General features: G+C 47.8%; 1 protein-coding gene across 6 annotated transcripts in view; it reads right to left on the reverse strand.

Moving 5' to 3' along the window:
• LOC112555030 overlaps positions 1-24,302 on the reverse strand; it is a 98,893-nt gene that overhangs the window by 51,772 nt on the left and 22,819 nt on the right. For 3 of the 6 annotated variants that reach the window (XM_025223154.1, XM_025223157.1, XM_025223156.1), the window contains exon 3: positions 337-5,808. In XM_025223154.1, coding sequence (XP_025078939.1) covers positions 337-5,772 — 5,436 coding nt within the window. In that variant the 5' untranslated portion in view covers positions 5,773-5,808. Of the gene's footprint in view, positions 1-336; positions 5,809-5,948; positions 6,024-7,789; positions 8,246-11,239; positions 11,974-24,302 lie in introns of those variants that run through there. The other 3 variants (XM_025223155.1, XM_025223158.1, XM_025223159.1) reach the window with 3 other exon arrangements.

The raw sequence follows: 24,302 nt of genomic DNA on the forward strand, positions 1-24,302 counted from the left end.
ATGCATGAGTAATCACGACTGCACCTAAAAGTGGGAAGCAAATAATAAATGATGTTAAAGCTGTTTGCGTGGCAGTAAATACCCCTACCACTACTATTAACAAAATTTTTAAAAAAGTGTGGTGACAAGCTAAGAGCGATTCACATACGAACCGACAGTTTGACATACGACGATTCACACCCCATCATGCAGCAAAAAACGAGTTCTGAGGCGAATATTATAAAGCAAGAATGGAAGCTGGGATGTGAGGAGTTAGACGAATAAAAAGAAGTTCCTAGTTACACGATGTATGTCTACACAAAGGTCAGTTTAGAAATGATGTAATCAACCGCTCACCCGATTGGCCCTCTCTTCTCTCGACTGAGCCAAGTCCTTCTTGCTCTTCTCCGGAGTCGTTCCTGAGGCCTGAGCAGCCTCCTCGTCTTCTCTTTCCTCGCACTCCTCCTCAAGTCCGGCCGGCTTGGTTTTCTCGCCTCCAGCCTGAAGAGCGGTCTTGAGCGCGTGCTTCTGCTTGGCGAGCTTCTTCTTCAGAGTCTTGTCCTTCCTCTCCGGACTATTAATAGAATCCAGGTCATGTACGTTGAACATCTGCGAAGACTTGAGAACTTTGTACTTCAGAGAAAGAGGTGGTACCCCCAAATCGTCGACCACATCCCCAGGTTTCGGCTTGCACTTCCCGATGCTGGTCAGCTTCTTGATCAGCTTCGAAGTCTTCTTGACGGTTTTCGACCGTTGGGTCTGCTTCCGTTTCTCAGACGAGGTCAGGTCCTTGGTTTGCAAAGCGGAGGGCGATGAAGACTTTGTTTCGTCGTCTCCCGGTTGAACTCCTTCACGTTTACTTTCATCCAAAACTTTCCTGTCTTCAGTCTTGGGCTGAGCTAGTTCGTGAGGCGAGGGTTCGGATCCTCGGGAGCTTTGCGGAGAGTCAGCGTAATCCTTTCCGGACAGCTCCGCTGCAGTTTTGTTGTGCATGAAGGGGGCCACGTTGGCCACTGGGATGATTTTTTGTGGATGTCCCCACGGTCGGTCGAGAGAGGGTCTTCTAATAACATCAGGTCGGCTGAAGGACACTGGAACCTGGCCGCCAGCTTGTTGAGCACCGGGGTCAGCCAGCCGCTCGCCAGGGTCACCTGCCGTCAGACTGCAGCGTCTCACCACCACAGACTCGCTCTTGTCCGCTCCAATGTCCAGCTCCGAGTTTGGGTGAGTCGCCGCCGCCGATGTCACGGGGAGTTTGGTCGTGTTGACCACACTGATCTCCATGGTTATGGCGATGGGGGAAGAGGACTGGGCTCCCCCCTGTCCACCGGGAGCGGCGACCACCCCCGCGCTGCCTCCCCCAGCGGCCAACGACACGCCGCCACCAGAACCGTTGCCACCGTTGCTACTGCCTTTGGGAGTACTGTTCGCATTCTTTGTTGACCGATTTCTAACAGGAGTTGGAGGGTCAAGGGTTGGAGGGTCATCGTTTTGAGCTGAGGTCACGTCCGCCTCGTTTCCCTTTTCCTGCGGACTGAGGATAGGCATCTTGGGGGAGGAAGGGGGAGGACTAGAGGATATGTGACGAGGCCTCTGGTGGTCAGTTTTACTGACTGTTGATCCTGGTGGTCCCAGATCTCCCTTTGGGGCAGGCACCCCGATAAATTTTCTCATGGTCTCGTCCTTATTATAGGCATTCAGTATCATGCGTTTCCTAGGCAACATCTTCGGGGGAGGTGGAATCGCTGACGCAGGTTGCTTGCTGTCAGCCTCTTGAGCGGGTGAATGCGGGATGGAAATGGACAAAGGGGTAGTGAAGTCCTCCAAAGGTGTTGGAGATGCAGTGGCACAACTCTCTGACTTGATAGCAGCGGTCTCCTTGGAAACTACTTCCACCTGGCTTGTGTTGTCAAAGGGTTTCTTGCTGCTGATACTCGTGCTGCCCCCTACATTGCTACTACTGCCGACGGTGATGGGATGTGGTCTCTGGAAGGAGTCCGCCGCTTTCTTGGTCGTCGTGGGAGTAGTTCTTTCTTCGGACAGAGCTTCATCAACAAGGCTGTCATGTTCCTGAGACACAGTTGACGGCGGTCTCGCATCCTCCACCCCCTGCTCACGAGCAGCTCCTCCCGTGACAATCCTTCCACTTCTGGCGACAATCTCTTGTTTACAACTGTCACTAGCGACTGCAGGGGTCAAAGCATCTCCTGCCGCTCCAGCACTTCCTTTCAAGTTCTTGGTGTCTTTCTCCTGCAGGCGAAGAAGATTAGACTGGTGGGCAGTGTGTAGGTCTGAGGAAGGAGCAGATCGCTTTTCCCCTTCCGGTGCACTACTTTCCATCGAAGACTTTCGGGCGTAGTAACCGCTTCGACAGTTCTCTCCTCGCGGACTCTCCTCAAACTTGACCGGCCGGAGACTTGGCGAGGGACCTGCAGCGGAAGCTGACGCAACAAGGCTTTTGTCTGTGCTGCTGCGCTGCTGGTTATGCTGCTTGTCGCTGCAAGGTCGCATGATGACAGGGGCTTCGGCAGCCGCGAGTACTGCACCCTGAACGATCGAGGCGCTGGGAACTTCCTGCTGTCTCCATGACAACGCGTCATCTCCCGCACCATCCGGCAGTGGTCCGTGGAAATGCTGTTTGACTTTGTGGATGTCGTGTTCTCGGACCGCCATGTCGTACATGTACGGACTTCCCACAATCCCTTGCTGCAGCTGCTGCTGGCCATACTTTGCCTCCCGTGCCTGCTGCTTCTGCGACTGTTGCCGCGGCACGTGTTGGTAATGTTGCTGCTGCTTCTGTTGGTGTTCGTGCATCAAGTGAATCCTCTGCTGTTGCTGCTGCTGAGTTTGGTGGCGATGCATCGCTAGATGATGTTGCTGTAGTTGCTGCTTTTGCATCTGGTGGTGATACTTTTGCTGAGGGTAAAGGTGAGGCTGTCCTACGTGCTGGGTGGAAGGGAACTCCAGGCTGTGAGGTTCAGACGGCGTGTGACTAGTACTTTGTGGAGATGCTTTCGGTGTTCCCATCGTCAAGCTCTGAGCAGTCTTAGGTGGGCAGCATGGCTGCTGGTGTCTTTGCAGCTGCTGCTGCTGCTGTTGTTGTTGTTGTTGTTGAACTGACACGGATTTCTGCAGGTGACTGTCAGAAACCCCGGTCCTCGGTTTCTCGCAGCCATTCATTGAATACGACTGAACAACATCCCGCGGCAGCATTTGTTGCGGAGGCAGCTGGTGAGGGTGCTGATGCTTCATGGGAATGCTATGTCCGTGACCCGGCATCCCTTCCGGTTTCATCTGCTGGACTCTCTCCAGCTGGGAATGGAGAGAGGAAATCATGATAGGAGGCGATGCCGTGATGCCCTTCACTATTTTGGGCATCAGGGAGGACAGGTCATCACCTTTACCTTCAAAGTTCATCTCGATGCTGTGTGGCCTTGACAGAGGTGTGCTTCCACGGCTGCTGCTGCTGTTGCTGCGACTGTGGGTGCTGCCCCGATCAGGGTACGTGTGACTGTGCGGCACTTTCGAAGGAGGACCTGCAACCGAGGCCTGCAAACCCTGGCCTGAGAGGTAACCACTCATACTGGGTGAGGCCAGGTGAGGTTTGAACCCTTGCGATGTCGGGTACGACATCACGGGGATGCTAGGGTTCACAGGGTGGTCACCTTTCACGGGCACGGTGCTCGGTTTGACGGGCTGGCTTGTCAGCCCCGGAGGTTGAGTGTTCACAACTGGCATGTTCGAGGAATAGTGCAGCCCACTGAGTTCGTAGGAAGACTTCGGGGGAGTTGGACCACTGCGAGGTTTCTTCATCAAGGCAAGCGAAGCCAGCTCTTTGTCATCATCCACGTGGCCACCTTCTTCCATTGGCCTTTTACGAGGTTTGACCGACAAGTCCAGTGGGCAGTCTCCTGGTCGGGTGGGCTCCGGACGTATTTTGGACAAATCGAGGGGTGCATTCCCTCCTGGCGATACCTTGCAGCCCCGGCTCACTTCGCTGTTTACTCTGACATCGGTGTTAATAACCACTGGCTTCACGGCCGGCGTGCCCATCTGGATCGAACCCTTGGACATGGTGTGGGTTGGCATGAGGCCCGCTCCACCACTGACACCCATGAGAGGACCGCTAGCGCTGGCCGAGCGCGTGGAGCTGCATCCTGCGGTTTGAGTCTGAACCCTGGGTTCACCAGTTCGTATAGAGCCCACGGATGGCTGGGAGCGCACACTCATCATCTGCATGGAGCCGTCCGCGTGCACGTTCATGCCAGTGTCTAATCCCTGGTGGCGGGGGGTCAAAGCTGGCGCAGAGGCGGGGGAGGCCCGAAGGTAAAGGTCGGTGCCAGCGGGTGGTGGTGACGATCCTGACCTGTGATGCGAAGGAGGCTGCATCGGAGGCTGAGTCGGGTGTCCTTGTGGATGGAGGTGGTGGAGTTGATGCACGTGTGCGTCCTGAGTGACAGGGGAAAGTCCCGGGTGGCCAGGCGGGTGGATGGCCGGTGGGGCCTGAGCGTATATAGGTGCGGGTGGGGCCTGACCATGAGACGACGCAACGGTTCGGTGAGATAAGGGTAATGCCATGGGGTTCTGCGGGAGGGGGTGTGGAGTCACGTGACTGCCAGACGACAGCGCCGCCTTCTGCTGTGTGTGCCCCGGATAGTGCGAGGACTGAGGCCCCGCGTGAGGCATGCTCTGCAGGTGCGATGGCTGCTGCTGTTGATGATGATGAAGCGGGTGCTGTGCAAGATGCTGCTGCGGTTGCTGACTTTGCTGTGTTTGAGGATGCATCATCACATGTTGCTGCTGCTGTTGTTGAGTGCTGTGAAGTCCCGCCTGCTGTGCGTGGTGTCTGCTGGATTCACTACTGTTGGTGCTGCCGCTCTGCCTAAACCCCGCTAGTCCACCGGGCCCTGCCTGACCCCGAGGGGACATGGCACTCACCGAGCCGCTGGTGCCCGCACCCATTCTCTGCTTCATCGAGTCCGCCATACCTGAACTGTCGCCCCGCATGGGTGTGTCTTTCATCATGTGGAAACCACTGTACTGCTGCGGATGCATGCCGGGAATACCATTGGTCATTCCCTGACCTACAGCTGGGCTCCCAACAGTAGACGCCGGGTAGCCGAGGGCAGGAGGCGTTTTGAATACCCCGGAACCGCCTCGACTGTCTTTCTCTGACATGTATGTCATCTGAGCACTTTGCTGGGAGCCGTGAAGCTGGCTTGGATGGTGCTGCTGATGGTGAATGTGATGTTGATGTTGCTGTTGTGGCGAGTGCATGCCCATGGCGGGTGAGCGGAGGTGGGTGCTAGACATCCCGTGTTGTCGCTGCTGGTGTTGCAGCATCTGCTGGTGCTGGTGCTGCGCTGCGAGCTGCATCTGGTCCGGCCTCGCTCGGTACTGCATACCCGCTCCACCTCCTCCTCCCCCGCTACTGCTACTGGCGCCAGCACCAGACGCACCCGACACAGTGGCACTGCCACCCGGACTTCCCCCTACAGACTGTTTGCCCCTTGAACCCTGCTGCGGCTGTTGGTGCTGCTGGGCGATGTACTGTTCTCGCTGCGTCCGGGTCACCTCCGCGCCTGCTCCTCCCGCAGTCACATCCCCCAGCACCCCACCGCCCGCCACGACTGCTCCCCCGTCCAGTGCCCCTGGCTGGTGCGGGAGGTACCCATGCATGGGGCTAGGCTGCATGTGGTAACCAGGAGGCCCGTTGAGAGACATCGTCATGGTGATGGGAGGGGCTGCCCCACGGCCACCAGGGGACGACTGTGGGTCCTTGTAGCTCTGCATGGCTTCTAAGCATCAGGTGTTACGAGTCACTGCTGCCTGTAACTCACACAAACGGATTGCTATGAGTCGACAACTCATGACTGATAATAAATATTCGATATCATGAGGATGGAAACTGATGAAATACTAGAGATATACAAAAATAATGACAGTCTGATAAGTAAAATGGCAATAACTAGAATCATCGCATCCTTCCCTTCCAGCACACTGTGACACACATGTGGCACACACAGGCGGACAAAGATGTCGCCTACATCAACACAGGTTCCCACTTCCGGGGCTGCGCACAGCGCCACCATCCCACTGCACACAGCAAGTCGGCCAATGTAAGCATGAACAGCAGTGCCATCTGCTGGTCCTCTTTGCAACAGCTTACCACCCATACACTTCCTTCTCGTATCGGGCGGAAACATCTTGTTGCGGCACTGACCCCGCACTCCCACCCTCTTCCTCAAAGCATGTTGACTCACGTGAGCAAGATGGCGCGGGTTTGACTGCGTGTGCGTGCATGTGGACGCGAGTGTGGGCGAGTATCTGGCGGACATGAAATACGAGATAAGAATGAAAAAGTGGAGAGAAAAAAAAAGAAAAAAACCAACCCGATAATAGAAGATGTCACTGCGGCAAGGGATTAGTGACACACATGACACATGACATCAGATTACAAGTGACACACAACCGACAGACAAGCAACAGACACTAAAGACAAGAAGGAGGAAAAAAAAACCTAGAAAAGACAGGAGATAAGCGACCGGTGATTAAGATACAAGTCACAGATACCACGGAGAAAATGACAAAGGGGGGGAACTGGTGCTTCACCTCAAGCCAGGAAATAACTCTGTAAACAGGAAGACAAGTAGCAATTGACAAAAAAAGACATAAATGATATAAAAGGGAAGGAAAGATAGTAACAAATGCAGACAAAAGAAGAGAGGAACCATTATAAAGTTAATAAAGAAGCTGCCGAGCCCCCAGTCGCTCCCTCCACACCTCCAACCGTTTTCCACTTTCCTTGTTTTTTTTTCTTCTATCTGTCGTCAGTTCTTGTCTTCTCTGATCAAAATGCAACAGCAAAACATAAGAGAGAAAAGAAAAAAAAATAATCTGGTTTCAGATTCCATCTGTAATTTTGCTGGTATCAGGCAAAACTTTTTTAATCAATACTCGCCAGATTCTATCATTAGATGTTTTTTTTAGAAAAAAAGCTTTGAAGGTTTACCAGACTGATTTTTTTCCCTCAGAAATGACTAGGTGAGATCAGCCTGGTGGGTTCTATTTATAGCACTGGACGAATAACAGTTTCATTATCTGTTCATTATATATCACTTTCTATCTACAAGTCACACTGACTGTTACATTTCACACCGACAGCAATCACACCGCCTGACACACCAACAAAAAGCCCTACACATCGAATGGAAAGAAGACTAAGTAATAAATACATATTGCTGAGGAAACTGTGTGATAATACAACATGGAGTAGAAACTATGAAGAAATATCAACAAATATTACCTCACGAGTAGTATTTTATCTCCGGGATATCAACATCCTCCTTCAAGGAGCTACTATCAACTGATCCTGACTTGTAATGACTGACAGTAACAACCATAATAATATCTAGAAACTATTTTTAGCAGCGACTGTTAAATGTGAAAACGACTTTCAAGAGGAATGAGATCATGGAAAAGACAGATGAACGTGTAAAACATATCCCACGGAAACAACTAATGACATTCCATGAATTATGCGACTAGAATTAGAAAACACTTGTGACTGTACACGTAGCTATGACAACCATTAAAGAATATGTAATGATCAGAACATCATCATAATACTTAGTCACTGTTGATGAGTTCATACTGACTAGACCGAAACACAGGAGAAACTGTCACAACCACTACAACACCGTTTGTAACAACCTGCCGCGATGTTGTTTTTGTAAATAATCCTATTACAAATAAAAACAAATAATCGAATGTCAAGTATGAGAAATTTTGTATCAACAAATTAACGAACCGACGAGTCAGCGGCTGTGTCCTGGTTAACGGCCGTGAACACTGGCAGGTCTGTGATCTGTGAACAATTGTGGAGGGAAGTGCACACATGTCGACATGTGACGCAAGTAACGGTTTGTACACTGTCGACAACAGTCGCCATCGCTGGCAAAGTCTATTTTTAGATCGCTGCTGTCGCTGCGTCAGGTGACGTCACTTGGCGGTTAGTGCTTGCGTCACTGGTGGGACGAAAACGGAAACATCAAAGTTCAACCGTCGCTGCTGGCGCCAACCGTCAACAAAGCGAAGCTGGTCGGAGAACTCTTTTGTTGTCTGGAGAATTGGTTTGGATGTTGCTATCCCCGCACTTTCCCCATCCCCATCCCCACAGACACACACACCTGCTCAGCCACCCACACAAAGATGGAGGCAGACGCGAGGCTACCTCAGTAAACACAAACACAAACAGCCATAACACTGACAGCAAGGAATACAATTTTCTCTCCCTCCCTCAGAACCACCCCCTAAAAAAAAAAACACAGATCTCATCTGTGACCATCACGTAGTTCCAACTTTTTTTTCTTTTGTAATACAATGCTTCTGGTACTGGTTCTTCAAAAAAAAAATTTTCAAAAATTAAATTTCAAACGAGTGATATCAAGTTTGATGGAGAATGTCAGGGATTTCGTGAGACCAAGACAATGGCCGCCAACAGACATCAGTGGTGTCCTACATGTTGGACTCCTGTGTTGGAATTTAATTTAAGACGAGCCCGACTTATTGATGACAAACCTCTTCCAGAGAGTTGATTCCATTGAATCTTTACAGCCAGGCCTGACACACATACCTACAAAACCTTGTTTACAAACTGACAAACACTCGTCCACTGTCGAGAGATACACACTTCTTCTGTAAACATGACTCCTAACAACATTTCCCATAATGCTCTAGTCCTTTATCACACCTTCATTTTGTAATATCAGGCGATTACTAGACACCTACTTCCATTCCTGTCACCTGTGGTCAAACTGTTTTCCAATCACACTCAGGTGGTTTACCATCTTGTGGCTAAACTGTAAGAGAAGTTTCGAGCTGAAATAAAATAAATAAAATAAATCTGATTGCTCTCCCAACAAAAATAAAACATTGTGCAATATTGATTTAACGAAAGCAAACTTTCTTCGCTTCACAAACCCATTCCCCCTTTTTGACAGCCTTTCCAACCTAAGCTATAAATTGGAATATAACAGACAAAAAAGATAATTAAAGCAAGAAATGGAAAGCAAGAGAAAAGTGAACAGAAAAGAAAGGAGGGTGAATGGGATCAAGAAAGAATTTCAGCATCAAATACTCCATTTTGCTTGAACCAAGACATCAAATATTGACAATGTACGGCGCCTCCCATGTCTCCCCTCGCCTCCCACAGAAAACAATTTACAGCAATTTTGTTATTTTTATGTCAGTGATGTTAGAAGCATGATAACGACCTACTTCACTAACTCCCAGATGATAATAATAAACAAAATATTTATCTAGCGCATGTCTCCAGTTTAGAACAGAGTGTTTACACAAATACAAACAAATGAGAAGATAATACAGTCAAAACACTTGATGTGGAGTTGCGTTTCTTGGAGAAGGTGGCTCCCTAGTCCTTTAAGTTGTTTATATCTTCGAGCTGTACCCAGTTCATGAACAGAACCTAGCACCATCCCACCCCCCATAAATCTACCTCCAATGTTCCACACTATCTCTCCACGCAAAAAAAAATTAAAATAAATTCCTGTCTCTGTACCCACGGCGCCAGGCTCACCGGCCATGGTCGACATCAATACAGTCGCAAGAAATATTCGCCATCACATATTTGTTTTCCATTTTGCACGACCGTTTGGAGACAGACTTAAATTTGGTTTTACGAGTCTGGCCTTTAACAAACAGCGCAGGATGTTTTTATGTCGACATTATTTTCTCTTCTCCAAGACGATCCATTGCCGTTTAACAACAACGATTGATGAACTAGAACCTCCCTCCTCGCTTACATCTGACTTTTCCTCCTGTTTAGCTCTTGTTCAGATATTTATTTACAGGGTGAGGGGGAGGGGGAATCAACCAGTTTTATTTCGGAAAGGCTTTTCTTTTGTCAACAGACAAAATATGCGTTTGACTAATTTGTCAAAAAGTTTTTTTCTGAGTACTTGTAGTGTAAACAATCTTCCAAGCGTTCGTCCATTTTTGTCGGATTCAGAAGTTTGTTGTTTTGTGTGAAAAACGATGACCGCTACTTGCGTCTGTCGATCAATGCCATGGCGGACCTAACGGCTAAATTAAAGACTTGCAATCAACTACATTGACGGTTTTTAACGGAACAAAAAAGACCCGCGAGTCGAACAAGTGCTGATGTTTTATTGTGGTATTGATCACAACGAGGCTGTGATCGCTGGTAATGACATCCGCCATGTAAAGCTGATGCACACACAGACACGCACGCGCGCGCACACACACAATGTGACCTCTGAACTGTACCAACACACGCCCCCAGTACGTCAGCAGGACGTCAGCTGACTACAGGTGCCATGACATGCGCGCTGACGTTCCAACAAAAGCGACTCCATCCACAGGTCACGTGTCAACTGACGTCTGGGTGATAACCTCGTGACCCACAAAGGTCGTCGCAGACTTTCTATCTTCTACATGCACGACATGCTGGACGGGATCGAGGCTTCCCCTAACGACACAACTGTTACAGAAACGTGTCTCCACTGTAAATAATGGCGTCTGTTGATGAGCATATCAACATCTTACAGGTACAGTGATACGAAAAATACATTCAGGCAAAAAAAAAAAATAAATAAATAAATAAATTCCCGACAGCTGCAGCACACTGAAATGATTTATATCAGAATGAACCAGATTCGCATTTCATGATTTTCTTGTCTGATTAAGTTCTCTGTCGAGCAACAGCTACAACTGTCTCCCCTCAACGACAACAACAATAAATAAATAATTTATTATGAGTCTAGAGAAATAAATCAAGTTGTTCTCCATCTATAAATTCACTCGCCCACAAGGGAAGGAATTCCAAAGTTTTTGAACCCCATGACCGGAAAAGTTGAATTATTGCGAAATAAATCAGAATGTTTTTCAAAGCAGTAAAAATGAAATACGTGTAGCACTCCCTCCCTCTCTCTCACACACACAATCGTTCACATATACACTGTCTCTGTCTCTCTCACACAGTCAGAAAGTCGTTAACATGCTAGAAATGTTATCAGCCTACAACACTCAAGAGACGACGAGAGAACCACGAGAGTTTAACCATCTCTGTGTCACACACACATATCAAGGATGTGATTTGTCAAGAGGCTCGATCCTGCACCAAGAAATCATTTCGTCCTGACCTACAAGCGAAGGAACAAACAAGCAAATGCCGAGGGAAGAAAGTATAAAATGGCTGTTAGAATGGTGTGGTGTTTACCTCCAAGTGTAGACGGCGCTGTGTTCTGGGGAAGAAGCAGTTGTGGGCGCAGCCATTGATTAGCCCACAGCCCCCTCCCTGTATCAGTCGGGACCACTTCCCCCCAACAGCACGTTGCGTGTGGGGAGGGCGAGCAGAGCCCCCCGCAGTGCCCTCCACTACTCTACCGGCGCCCCCATTGCACAATGTCAGCACGCAACGCCCGGCTCTCACCGCCAACCAGTCCAGTCCACCGACGACAATGCAGATGACAACAGCAGCGACGACCACGACAGTCAGGAGCTGGGGAAGAAGTCCGACTACTTCGTCTGCGACGCACAGCGACCGCGTGACGTGTGAAGATGACGACGAGCCCTCGGTTGTGTCGCGAACCTGTCGCACTGTCGCTAAGCGCGAGGCGGTCAGTTGAGGGCAAGGGGAGGGTGATGGCGGATGGGGAGGAGGGGAGCGAGGGTGTGGAAGGATGGGGGAAAGGGCGGGGGGGGGGAAAGGGTCCGTCTTGGCAGCACGTTTCTCTTAGTCTCGTCCGTCCGGCCACCAGTCGAGCGGCTGGCCCCGGCGGTGTGGCGCGTTTCTCTGCGCGGTCGAGCTTTCGTCAAGTCGGCCGAGCGCGGGCGCGCGTGCGCACACGTTCGTGCACCTCGCATGCGCACGCATATGCTATTGTTAGCTCAAGACGTGCGTGACGACAACGCAGGTGTATGTACGTCCGCGCCGCACTGCACGCGCACCCGTGTAAACAATGCATGCTCGCGCCGTCAGACATCTTGTGACGCAAGTTAGTAGCACGCGTGCGCACGTGCATGAAAATATCCACACGCACGCACGCGTGGACATAACATGCACGCGAGATGACATCAAAGTTCTATATCTACAACTGTACTTAACCCTCGGTGTTCCTACCCCTCGGGCTTGTGCTTGCGTGTGGTCCTCCCTCTCCCCCTCCCGACCTCAAAAACTCTTTCTTTGCTGTAAGTTGAGATGGTGTCAACATCTCACAACATATTCTAGACCTCCCACTGAATCCTGACAGTCCGTGAGAAAAAAAAAAGCTTGCACGTGATCCAAGAAAAGATAAGTCCTTGCTGACAGTGGGGTCTGCGCTGTGTGACCCCCCACCTCGGTGCTCATTTGATTTTTGTCCCCAAGTCCACCATGTGTTTCCCATCAACTCTTCATTTCGTGCGCGCGCTCTCCTGACCTCGCTAACCTCTCGCCGTTCCTTGTTTATACCAGAAGATAACGTTTCGTTCAACTGACTTGGTTTCCGCGGGTATCAACACAATAATACCCGTGAATAATTTATTACTGATCGTAACAGACTTGTATTACATCCGGGTTACCTAATGTCTCAACAGCTGCTGGCGATTGTTTATTCGACCACCGCTGACAAACATGTGACACGGTATACAACAAACAAAAGTCAATCAAAACAAACAAAAGTCCATAAAATTAGGAAAAGCAACAAATCAAAGAAAGCAATGTCAATTAATTGCCGGTGAAATGACATTATTCACCAATGGTATAACATTTCTCGCCAGGGATATAACATTGTTGCCATGGATACAACATGTATTGAAGCAAATGTAGAAGTCATATCTGTGGTGCTTTGATCCCTTGCTTGTCTGTCTTGCTGTCTCCATGGTTTTTAGTCCGAGTGGGAATCAGATAAGGTGTTCACAAAAATAACACGAGGTGCATAGGGTCATCGAGGTCTTCTTCAGGGTGGTTTTTTTTTTTTCTCTCTCTCTCCCGCGTGCTATTCATTCTCTTGACACAGACAATCCATACTGTAAGTGCCTCCCATGTCAGGGAGGATTAACACACAAAGTAGTCCACACATACTGTAAGTGTCTCTCATGTCAGGGAGGATTAACACACAAAGTAGTCCACACACACACGGAGATGCCATCCACCCTCCAGTCTCGCCTCCCTCTCTGTCTCTCCGGTAGTGGTGGAGCAGGACTACACGTGGGTGTGGAACACACGAGCTGACAAGCCGAGAGCGATAACAAAATCAAACTCGACATTCCCCCATCCCCGCTAGCTTTCCCCCACTCCCCTCCGATCGCAACCTTTTCCCACACAAGCTGCCAGCCCATCGATCGACCTCCGCGTCGCGCCGTGCACGTTAAAAACAACAACCAGCGGCTTTCTCTTGCGCATGCGCAGTCTCCCAACCGGTCCGATCGTTGGAGAAAAAAAAAAGTTTTCCCGGAATAAGCTAAACAAAAACTCGCCTAATAAACGAGTGAAAGTTTCTGGAGCTAGGCTGGCGATGTAAAAACAAGGGGAGGACAAGAGAGTGAGAGATGTACTGTAGTGACCTCCCCTTGTTGTTTGAAGATAATCAGAGAATGTGTGACTGTTCCGCACTTAACAACCTGTGTGAGGTTATAATAATTGGAGCATCTCGGATGTCACTAATCATCCTGATTTGTTAGCAAGCTACATCAGCGACTCCTGTGCTCATTCATGCGTGTAATGGTGACTCAATCGTCAAGAATGTCATTAATGGCTTAGAAATTACAAATCCATAATCATTTTCTGAGAAATTTATTTTCCCTCCTTACATATCCTTTAACATATTTGAATGTTTAGTGAATGTTACCTGCTACACTGATTCTACCTGATTCTACTCACCTGTCGCTTGGCCACACGTACACCAAGACAGGTGCAACTGTTTAGTTACATATTCGCCAGTCTCTGTCTCCCACACACACAAGGGGCAAAAACACTTCAAACATAATGACCAAAGGTGGACATCTACCACGATGATATATCCTGGCATTATTCTCAAGTTGTCACCTAGGCAAGAATATAAATTACCTTCACGCCTCCTCATGAATAATAAACTAACCCTGAAACAAAATTGTAAAGTTTGGAGTTTGTGGAAGCACTCTTAAGAATGCAAACTAATGTAATAAAAAACAGCTTTGAAAAGCAAATTCGCCGGCAATCACATCAAACAACAGACTGCAGGGGATCCCCCCCCACTAAAAAAAAACAACAAAAACAACTTTGCTGTGAGTGTAATTTTCGTTGTCGCTATGTCTACTTAAAATAATATACATTCCTATGTTCGTGGCTTCACTGCACGGAATAAAAATCCGGTTTTTTAAAAAATATTGAATCAATTATTTTAATCATTTTGGAAAGAATATTAACGATATTTACGATGCCTGGAAAAGTATAGAGTGGTCATAAAATGTCTTGTTATATCGAGATTATCCAGAGTTACATGTTACACCAGGATCACTGGAATGTGAGGACCAGTAAACATGATTTGTTGTCTCCAATGACTGGGTTGATTCCTACCCTAACATTAAAGCTGCTTTGTTGTCACATCAAAGGGCGGTCTCTCGGAGTTCATCATAGCTCAGCTTTCCAACATGATCTCTGTGTCTTTGGACATCATCACCTGGCGGGTTGATCACCTGGTTGGTTAGTTTTGGAAAAGAAAATTGTCTAGAAGACAATGGATCAACTTCATTTTTATGTGTGGAACTCACGGTAGTCTGTGGAATGCAAACGATACTCTGCTGCCGGTTGTAGCCTGGTGATGTGCATGCTGATGAAAGCGACAGGATGTTGAGGTCTTTGATGTGCCGCACGACAAAAAGCTGCTGCACAGCAGACGCGCAGCCTGGATAAAAACACTTTTATAGGAGCTCAAAATCATGTGACTGCCAGTCTGCCACCACCACCACCACTACCACCACTACCAGTCTACCACCAGTCTGCCACTACCACTCTCAAGTTTTACCACCTGTGACGTACCCATCATCCTCGCGTGATCATCGTCATCATCGTCTCGCGCATCCTGGCGACATCCACGTCACCAGCGCGTGCAAGGTGGCAGAACCAAACGGAGGAGGACAAGAGCAATCTCCGCTCTACATACCTCCCCACCGTCTGGTCACACGCGCAAGGAAACCATTTCAATTTTTTTTCCCTCCTTTTCGTAAAGGTCTTGAGGCCAGCGTCCCACTATACCTCGCTGCTTCCGGCCCCGGCTCGCCGGGTATTACTCAAACCCGAAAGGTCACGTGAAATGATGTCACGTGGAATTAGGCGCGTGCAAGGTGTCTTGACTTCGCCAAACCAGCTGCACAGCCTAACGGGGGGAGCGCACGACACCGGCAAGACAACCTCCCCCGCCACCAAACCCACCATGAGTCCTTTAGTTCCAGTTAACCACCTCTCCCCCACCTGTGATAACTGCCGAGCCAGGTGTTCTTGAAATAAGTGTGTGAGACTGAGTTTTTATACAGATAATATCTACCTGCGTGAGAACAGGACAAACCAACGAACACGAAGGTGGGTGGGTGGACGGATGGATTGTCCTGGAGGAGGAGGGTACAAAGACCTTCATCTCTCTATCTGTGAGAAATGTCAGCGGGTTCAAAAGTCGCAGGAGGTAAGACGAACACCAGAATAGCTGGCTACACATTCCGTGGCGACATCTGGCGGTCCCACAACCAAGGCAAGCCAAGAGAGCTCTGGCATTAGCGCACTTCCGGCCAGGCTGCTCCGGCATTTATTTTGATCTGCGGGCTGCGCGCGGTGCCAGGAAGTGTTCGGTGCGGAACCAGAATATTTAGTCGTCCTCGTGCTGTCTGCGAGACAAAGCAGCGCCACCTGCCGGGCAGCCGCACCGCAAAATTACCGCACAGAGGGTTGGTGGGGAGGTAACCAGCCCCGGGGTGAGTGGAGGGGCAGGAGAGTTCCTTGCTCTTGTCCCACTTACAGAACTCGAGCTTATTCCAGACTTCGGCTCCTGTGAAAATAAATGTCACGAGCTGTAAAGCATGAAGGCGCATGCGCAGTCCCCGCAACTGAATTTTGAAACGGTAACCATGGCAAACTGAGATATTTAAACTATATTTCAGGCGGAACAAAGGTCTCAAACAAAGAAAAACAAAATAGTAAGAAAAAATAAGTAGTAAGAGAGCTCAACATCCGGGGTGTACAGCTATACCCTCGCGTGACAAATCCTCGTAATTTCATTTCTCACAAGATTATAATTTTTTCTGATGATTGTATAAAGCTCATTGCAAGGTAATATTTCCTGAACCATAGGTGAATACCCTCTCACCTATAAACCACGAGATTTACTCAATAGTTAGGAGAAAATGTTCCTACTACAACTTTAATGCATGAACAGAACATTAAAGCATTCAAGGGACACACACCCACAGAGAGAGAGAAGGAGGGAACCCAGTTCATGGCACTACAAGTAATGTGAGCCGTTGTGATAACTTACTTTTTGTCCAATGATGTCTCGGTGAACTCACCCTTGACCTTATGGTGTTTCCACTCAGCCACACAGACACAGAGTACAAGCATTATTTCAACATCGATACCTGACAGCACACACGTATCCACACACCCCACCCGCCTTCCTCACCTCCCTCCCGCCATGACCCAGAAAACAGACAACAGCGGGCAGACAACTGTGATTTCTCACTCATGGTCCCCTATCTCTCCCCCCAATACACAGAGGGAGGGGATATGTGTCTTTGCATTTCCATTTTTATTTTGCCCATCATTATGATTTTACGGCTGACAATAATTTATTTATTCAGATTTTACAAATTAGTTACCTCGAAACCTAACCGATAAACACTGTTGCCATCGGGTAAACCGGTTACAGGTTGTTACAGTGTGACACTGATTAACATAAAATAAAATAAATTGTTTTAGCCAGCATTGGTTTTATGTTGAACTTTCTATACTTTCCAGTCTCTGATGTTACACGTGTCTTGAGTAATGCCAGCAGACATCTTGAGTCTCGGTCATTACATGCATTACACAATAGTCTATAGTTTCTCTTATTACAAGTATTACAGATTCCACTACTTTCTATGGTCTCTGACATTTCAAGCATCCTGGGTAACAAGAATATGTTTCTGTAGACTACAAGTTATGCCTGCTGTCTGTTATAAAAAAAAACGGTTGCGGAGGGAGGGGGACACCCGTGTGAAGTCCACCAAGATGCCGGCTCACATTTCAATCAAGCTCATCAGACCGGATTTAATCCACGAGATCAAAGAGGAAACCACTGCCCAGGTTTTATGAAAGACCTACTTACACTGTGTTGTAAACAAAACTGTGTGAGCCATTAGCAAGATTAAAAGGAACAACTACGAGCTGCTGCTGTAGAAACGAGACCCGCCATCAAGCCGGCCGCCAAGAGAAATTCTCGGCTTCAAAGGCGGGCATTATGTTTGCCTTTAGCAAGAAGAAAGTTCTGGACATTTTGCTAAGAAGTGGCTTTTTTCATTCACATCCTGGCCAAAGTGCACTTCCAAGTACCATGGATCCCTTACAAAGAAATATTCAGCTTTTATATCAATGTCTGTCTGTCTGTCTGCATGTCCGCCTGTCATGACAGTTGTATGTCAGGCTTTGTACATTTGTGGCAAATGGTTCAGAAAATGATTTCTTCTTTATAAAAGTTTGGATCATGTTGTTTACAATTTAACTCAGCGCACACTATCAATAAAACATTTTAAAAATAAATTAAAAAAGAGAGGTTGTACTGAATTAGAGGGAAATCAATATAACATAATGTCAAAAATATCTGTTGGGTTCATTACTGATTTTAAAGATTAAAAAACACCGCAAAATAATAAATTTTAGCCGAGTAAACATACCTTGAATTTATTGATGTTCTGATGATGAAACAAAAATTGTTTTACATTTGTTATGTTGCGAAAGATGAAAAACATTTTTTTACCTGTAATGAGACAAATGACTGGCCTTACCTAAGTACAAATATTATTTTTATATGTGTATAAAACACCTGAATCAATAACCGACACCTCTATTATAGTTGTGTTTATCAACCGTTCACAGTATATAAAGAAAAATAAAATAAAAACCTCAAAGCACGCAAATAAACAAACTGACATTATGGATGTTATGTAAGTGTACAAGCTGACGAGGCTACAGACACCGGAGACAGGTTGCACTGTATGTCAATCAGGTGGTTGTCGGGACATTGATGATGTTGCAGGCCTCATCTATCGGTGTGTCGGGAACATTTGTGTGAGCTTGTAATCGGAGAGGAGCGGGCGTGGGAGCTGTTCACTGCAAACAAAAACATCCTCCGACAAATTTAGTCCCCGGCGTGTGCGCAGTAAACACTGAGTGAGGCGGCTGACGGCGGTGGTGTTGCTGGTGGTGGTGGTGGTGTAATCAGCAGGCGACATAGTCTTGTTTGTCTGGCGCTCAGCCCAACACACACACACGCACACACACGCACGCACGCACGCGCTGCGGACCAAAACGGCCGGCGGTGTGACGTCAGCAGCGACCTCGAACGGCCGCCATCAACAGTCGGAGAAAACAACAAAGCCAGTGGGGGTCGTGACCTTTCCAGATGCGCCAGCTGCCATCCACAGCGCAGAATGTCTGTAGTGAGATGTCTTCGTGCACGTGATTAAAACCGTTTCCACAGACACACGAGACTATGGCGGCGCGAGATGGACACTAGGGAAGCCAGCGACTGTCAGAACTTTATTTACATCGCGTGTAAAAATGTTTTACTTACATCAAGTTTTGTGTCGTGAACTTTTAATTATATCTTGTTTTTGTTTTCTTATGTTTTAATAAAATTACATGTTGTATTTCACCGTTAATGACCTGCAGACGGGGGTTGGGGGAAAAGGAGCAAAATGAGTACGATGAACCAAATGAAGGACCTTGGCGACATTCTCCCATCATGATGAAGACCTTTAAGGGCACACCCGGGGTCAATAGGTGTCACACCTACCGACCGTTACTATGGAGCGAGACAATCTGCTTTTTCTATTTTACCCCTCGGGTAAAGAAGCCAGTCGCTGTGTGTTTATAAGGTCAATAGGCCATAGAAGTCACGACTAACATTGTTTATCCTCCCGCGGCACCAAAAGAAAGAACCACAGACAGCCAGAAACCAAGATGGGGACCGAACCCTTCGTCGTAATAACCGTGACGGTCTCCACAAGAAAACTGACATTTTCTGGACGGTCTACCCGGTTTATCTCCTACCCAGCCGAGAAGAAGATAACGAGAAGTGTTACACCAGACTGCTAGCGACTTCCGCCTCTCTGCTAACGGACCCCACAACATGCTATCTCCAGCCACCTCGACCCAGCACCGACACCACCTCCCCAGCCCCTCCAGGTCCTCCCTCCCTCCACCCCGACACCTCCATTGGGCGAATCGACTGGCGATGGCGGTGAAGGCCGCTGGGAAACATGACGCAAGATATTAGTCTGGCTCTGGAACTCGCGAGGGGCCAGACCACGCCGCACGCGCAAGTGTCGTGTCAATTAAATGCGCAGTGCACGCACGCACCGGAAGTGCAGATATGACGAACACGAAGTTGCTGTATCATCAGGTTCTTGTGCGGTCGGCCACAAAGAAATGATTAAGAATTAATGAGGCAGGTTATCCGATAATTAAGATAGTAATCATGAAGATTGGAGTGAACAGAATCCGAATCTTGTCTACTTCCTGTGACCGTTTCTAGAACACGTGACAACAGATTTTATTTGAAACATGCAGCAGAGTTCAACCATTAAAAAAAAAAACCCACTTAAAATGGAGAAGAATATTTATTGTAGAATGTATACAAAAAAAAAAAAAAAAACAACCAAAGGCTGGGAGAGAGGAGAGAAAATTAAAATGGTGTTACCTGCTCATTCATCGACTTAAATGAGGAAAGAAAGACAGCGTGGGATAAATAAAAATGCAACCGGAGCCACCATAAACCGTATCGCTCCTTCCTCCATCAGGGTGAGCTGTTTTCAGCTCCATACTAGCAACCTCACCACATGTTCACCGAGAAAAGCAAGAGGGACAGAACAGGGATTGTGAACATGGCAATCTTTCATTTAGAGGGGATCACATGTCATTTGAAGTGAACCGGCTGCAGCTCGTAGATTGGGCAGAAAGAAGGCAACTGTAACAATGTGGCCCTTCTTATGGTATCTTTTTTTTATAAAGATGATAAGAGTTTTCCTTTGTTGTTATCAACTTGTAACAAAAGCCACTTGAGTTACGATGCTGATAATATTATCAAAAGTAAACGAAAACAAACAACAATTATTTACAGGAATAAAAGCGGATGAATGTTTCGACTGTAGTTAGTTTTCAAGGCTGTGACTGAGTCAGTGGGTCGGAAACACCGAACAGACTACAAACTTGTATTACTGGACTGATGGCAGACGATTTTTTCCTAAAACTAAAACGAGGCATGAGACGACATAGCTTCCGGTTTAGTCACATTCTTTGTTTAGGCTCGTCGAGTTGGTCTTGGCAGACAGACAGCAATCCAGATCCATGAACAGACTTAATCATGTAACCAACAACTAATAATGTCTGACTGTAGAAATAACTAAATAAATAATGCCATTAACAACTTCTAATAATGTTTGACTGTAGAACTAAAAATAAATGTAACTAACAACTTGTAATAATACGTGAGTGTGTAAAGAAATAAATCATGCCGCTAGCAATAAGTGATAATGTCTGAATGTAGAAATAAATCATGCAACCACTAACTTTTAATAATAATACTTGACAGGAAAAAAAAACCCTCGGAAAAGTCCTATTCCCTCGTTCCCTCCTCCCATACACCTCTCGATTTCTCTTCCTCGTAAAAAAGGTTGGGGTGGGGTGGAGGGTAACAATGAGCTCGGTTTTCTCATCACCGGCTTCGCTTTCCGCGGCGTGGAGTCCAAGAATGAGGAACCTAATGAATGTCACCGATAACACAGCTCCTCCGCTCTCACGGGGCGTCACGTGACCTCAGGGGCCTGGGGCAGCACGCGTCTGGCCTTCACCTTGCACACGGGGCCATCCATCACTTTGGGGGGGGGGGGGAGGCAACTCACTGGAGGGTTGGGGGGGGGCAGCTCCCTCAGATCGCCTTTCAATTTATGAGGGGGCTGCCCGAGCGCCGCGCGCAGTGCACAATGACGTCACAGGGTGCAGGCGGGTGGCGCACGTGCAAGGGCGATGCTCGGCTAACAAACAGAAACATTAACCCGTCTGCTGATGATCGGTTATAGTCTCCTAACGATTTGATTGTTATTCTACACCATAAAGGAACCCGATAAAGATGAATATAGAAGTCGTATTACTGTGAGAGAAAGAAAACAGCATACAGCAGGTTTTTTTAACGGTTTTCCGTGGACAGAAAAAAGTACACTCGCAACAAATACTTTAGCAAGGGTGTTAGTGAGAGAAAAATGTGGGAGACTGAGGATAACCTGTCCCTGAGGCCTGTCTGAGCTTTCAGACCGATGAGGACACGGTGATCAGTGCAACAGGAGACAGCAAAGCTTTGTTGACAGAGAGAAGGACGATACAATGAAGGGCAGGCACTGACGATAAAGGAACAGCCTGGATACAGGATAGATGCACCCTAGATGTAGAAACAGGGTCAGGAAAGTTTTGTTAACGATAAAGAAACATTGGCGATAAGGAAATAGAAACAATCAGAGATGATGACTAAGGAGGAGTGGACGAGGCTGCTGACGATTGGAAGCGAAGTCTGCACTGAAACCTTTCTTTTAATAACACTTTATACCGGGTGTCGCTAGGCCAATTTTCTTTTAGTTCTCGTCGAAATCTGACGTGGGATACAGATTGCTTTTTTTTTTTTAAGCACTGTTTCATCGATCTTGGCCTCGCCATTTCGTTCTCAGCTCGGCTTGGCTTCCTCAGGGCCGACGGGAAGGTCTTCTGATAAAGCAGCAGCAGCACCGACGGCGCACTTACACCTCCCCCCACCTTAAACTCCCTCCCTACCCAACATCTATTTTGGAACCGACTGGCATTATCTGACCGAAAACACGCACACGAACTCGTGTATATGCGTGCCCGCGAGCGTGCTCACGTGCAGTGATAAGTACAGATAGATGCTCGCGACTCGAAAAGAAAAGACAAACAGTCGCCAGGCGTTGTTGTTGGTTTTTTTTTTTTTTTTTTTTTAAATACTCTCACAATGCCGGGTAGCATCCGGAGGAGCTGCAGCGTTCGGAATCTCCTTTGAATGCTTGCCTGTCATAGTGTATCAAGGGAGGCTACTTCACGGCGCAGGCCACACGGAGGTGGCGCCATCTTTGTTATGACTGCGTTCTGATGACCCGGATGTACATGCTGCCACTTCGTGCGGTCCCTGCGCCAAAGACTGTCAGCCATTGATCTTCCATCCTGGCCAGATAAGGTCTGTAGAGCCCTGCTCCCTTATAAATCATCGGGGCCTGCTTCCAGTTCCACCCGACATCAACCCACCCACCCCGCGCACCCAAGTTGCTGTCTGTAGCTGTTTTTTTTTTTTTGCTCTTCCGCTCGCATCAACAAGTTCTCGTCTCTGTTTATTTGCGACGAGACAACAGCGGTATCGAACGAGAAATCCTATTGAGTGCTTTCTGTCAATAAAATTAATGAAGTTGGCTTCGCTGCTGCTGCGCGGTCAATACAAAAAAAAAAAAAAAAGAAAGAAAGAAAAAAAAAATAATGATAAATACTTGGTTTTCTGACAGTTATTTCCCAGCGCGCAACATCGTACAGACAATATGGACTGGGCTGCAGACAGGAAGCAGAACTGTTATAATAACCGTCAATGAATCCCCTTCTGTGTGTGCAAAATTCATGATGAGGCAGCGAGCAGAGTCCGATGGTGAAAGCGTACCACGTGACCACAATAATACAGACAACACACAGAAGAATCAGTTCGAATTGCAACATCTGTAATCGAGGGCCTTTCTGCTATCCCGTGAAGACTACGTGGACCAGTCTGACATTGAGTAATGCCCTCGTTTAACGGTCCCAAGACAGCTTGCTCAACTGGCAAAGCCACTGGAAGCCATATTGTCTTTCTTGTCTCCTCACCTCCTCCTCCCGGTTGTCTTCTCCAGCCTCCCTACATTCCTCCTCTCCTTTCTCCCTATCCCATCTCCACAAACTTTTATTCATTCAGGTGTAGCTTTCACTGGCCAGACCAACAAACAGTAAACAATCATTAAAACAACCACATTGCCTCGGCAGACTCGGTCAGTTCCCAACTGTATTCTGCAGCAGCAAAATGTAGTCCACTTCTAACCAGTTCCGCTGTACATAACTTTGTTACAAAAAAACTAATGTTTTTTGATTGGTTGTACAGGTCCATGAACAGTGCACGCGACACAACGGCAATTAAACTGTCAAATCGTATCTGAGGAAGACAGAAAAAATAAATAAAACAATAGCAATCTGCAACCGCACACATTTCCCAGAATGGTTTCTACAAAGCACGAGGGCTTCATCACGATGACCAAGATCAAGGACTACCACTCGTTCTCACACGACTGCATCCTTATCCTGCATCCAATCCGACGACGCAGACATTTTGAGGTCAGAGGTCAGAGAATTGCCAGACGACGCTGACGCAGATGTATCTGCTTGGCGATTCAAAGCCATTCCATCAGGGAGGCTTCCTCCTGCCCAAGCGTTTTCGTTATCCGGAGGCGTTTTTTACTGGTTTCTGGTAAAAAAAAAACTGGATGCATTCAATAATGTAGGTGGCTCTGGGGAGGTTGGCATGCAGATGAAGGAGGGAAGAAAAATGCGCGTGCGGCGAAATATGGAAAACATGCAGACGACAAAATGACCAGTGCGCTAAGTGGGACTGGAACCGTGAGACCCTGGGTGTTGAGTGGGTGAAACATGGAGACATTTCAATAATTACAGCAGCCACCTCTTGTATTATCCTCACGGCCATGGAGATAAATAAAAGTTGAAAGGAGGAACATGCTCGGTCGCCGACATTAACATCCAGCTAATGGAAGGAAAAGTCGCGAGTGTCGGAGCATGGGTGAGTGAACCCGTAAAAGAGGATTTGGAGAGAGAGAGGGGGGTAGGGGCAGACGGTGCATGGTCGATTCTTGTACTCACTTGGGACAGGAGGACAGACAGAAGGTGGAGGGCGAAAGGACCTGGGAGGAGAACACGCTCGAGCCATGTCTTGGGCAGGTGACCCTGCACTTTGACCCGGGTATCAGTCTGCCACCTCGCCAACTCACCT

The sequence above is a fragment of the Pomacea canaliculata genome, linkage group LG14 (assembly GCF_003073045.1).
Source record: "Pomacea canaliculata isolate SZHN2017 linkage group LG14, ASM307304v1, whole genome shotgun sequence".
Classification (NCBI taxonomy): domain Eukaryota; kingdom Metazoa; phylum Mollusca; class Gastropoda; order Architaenioglossa; family Ampullariidae; genus Pomacea; species Pomacea canaliculata.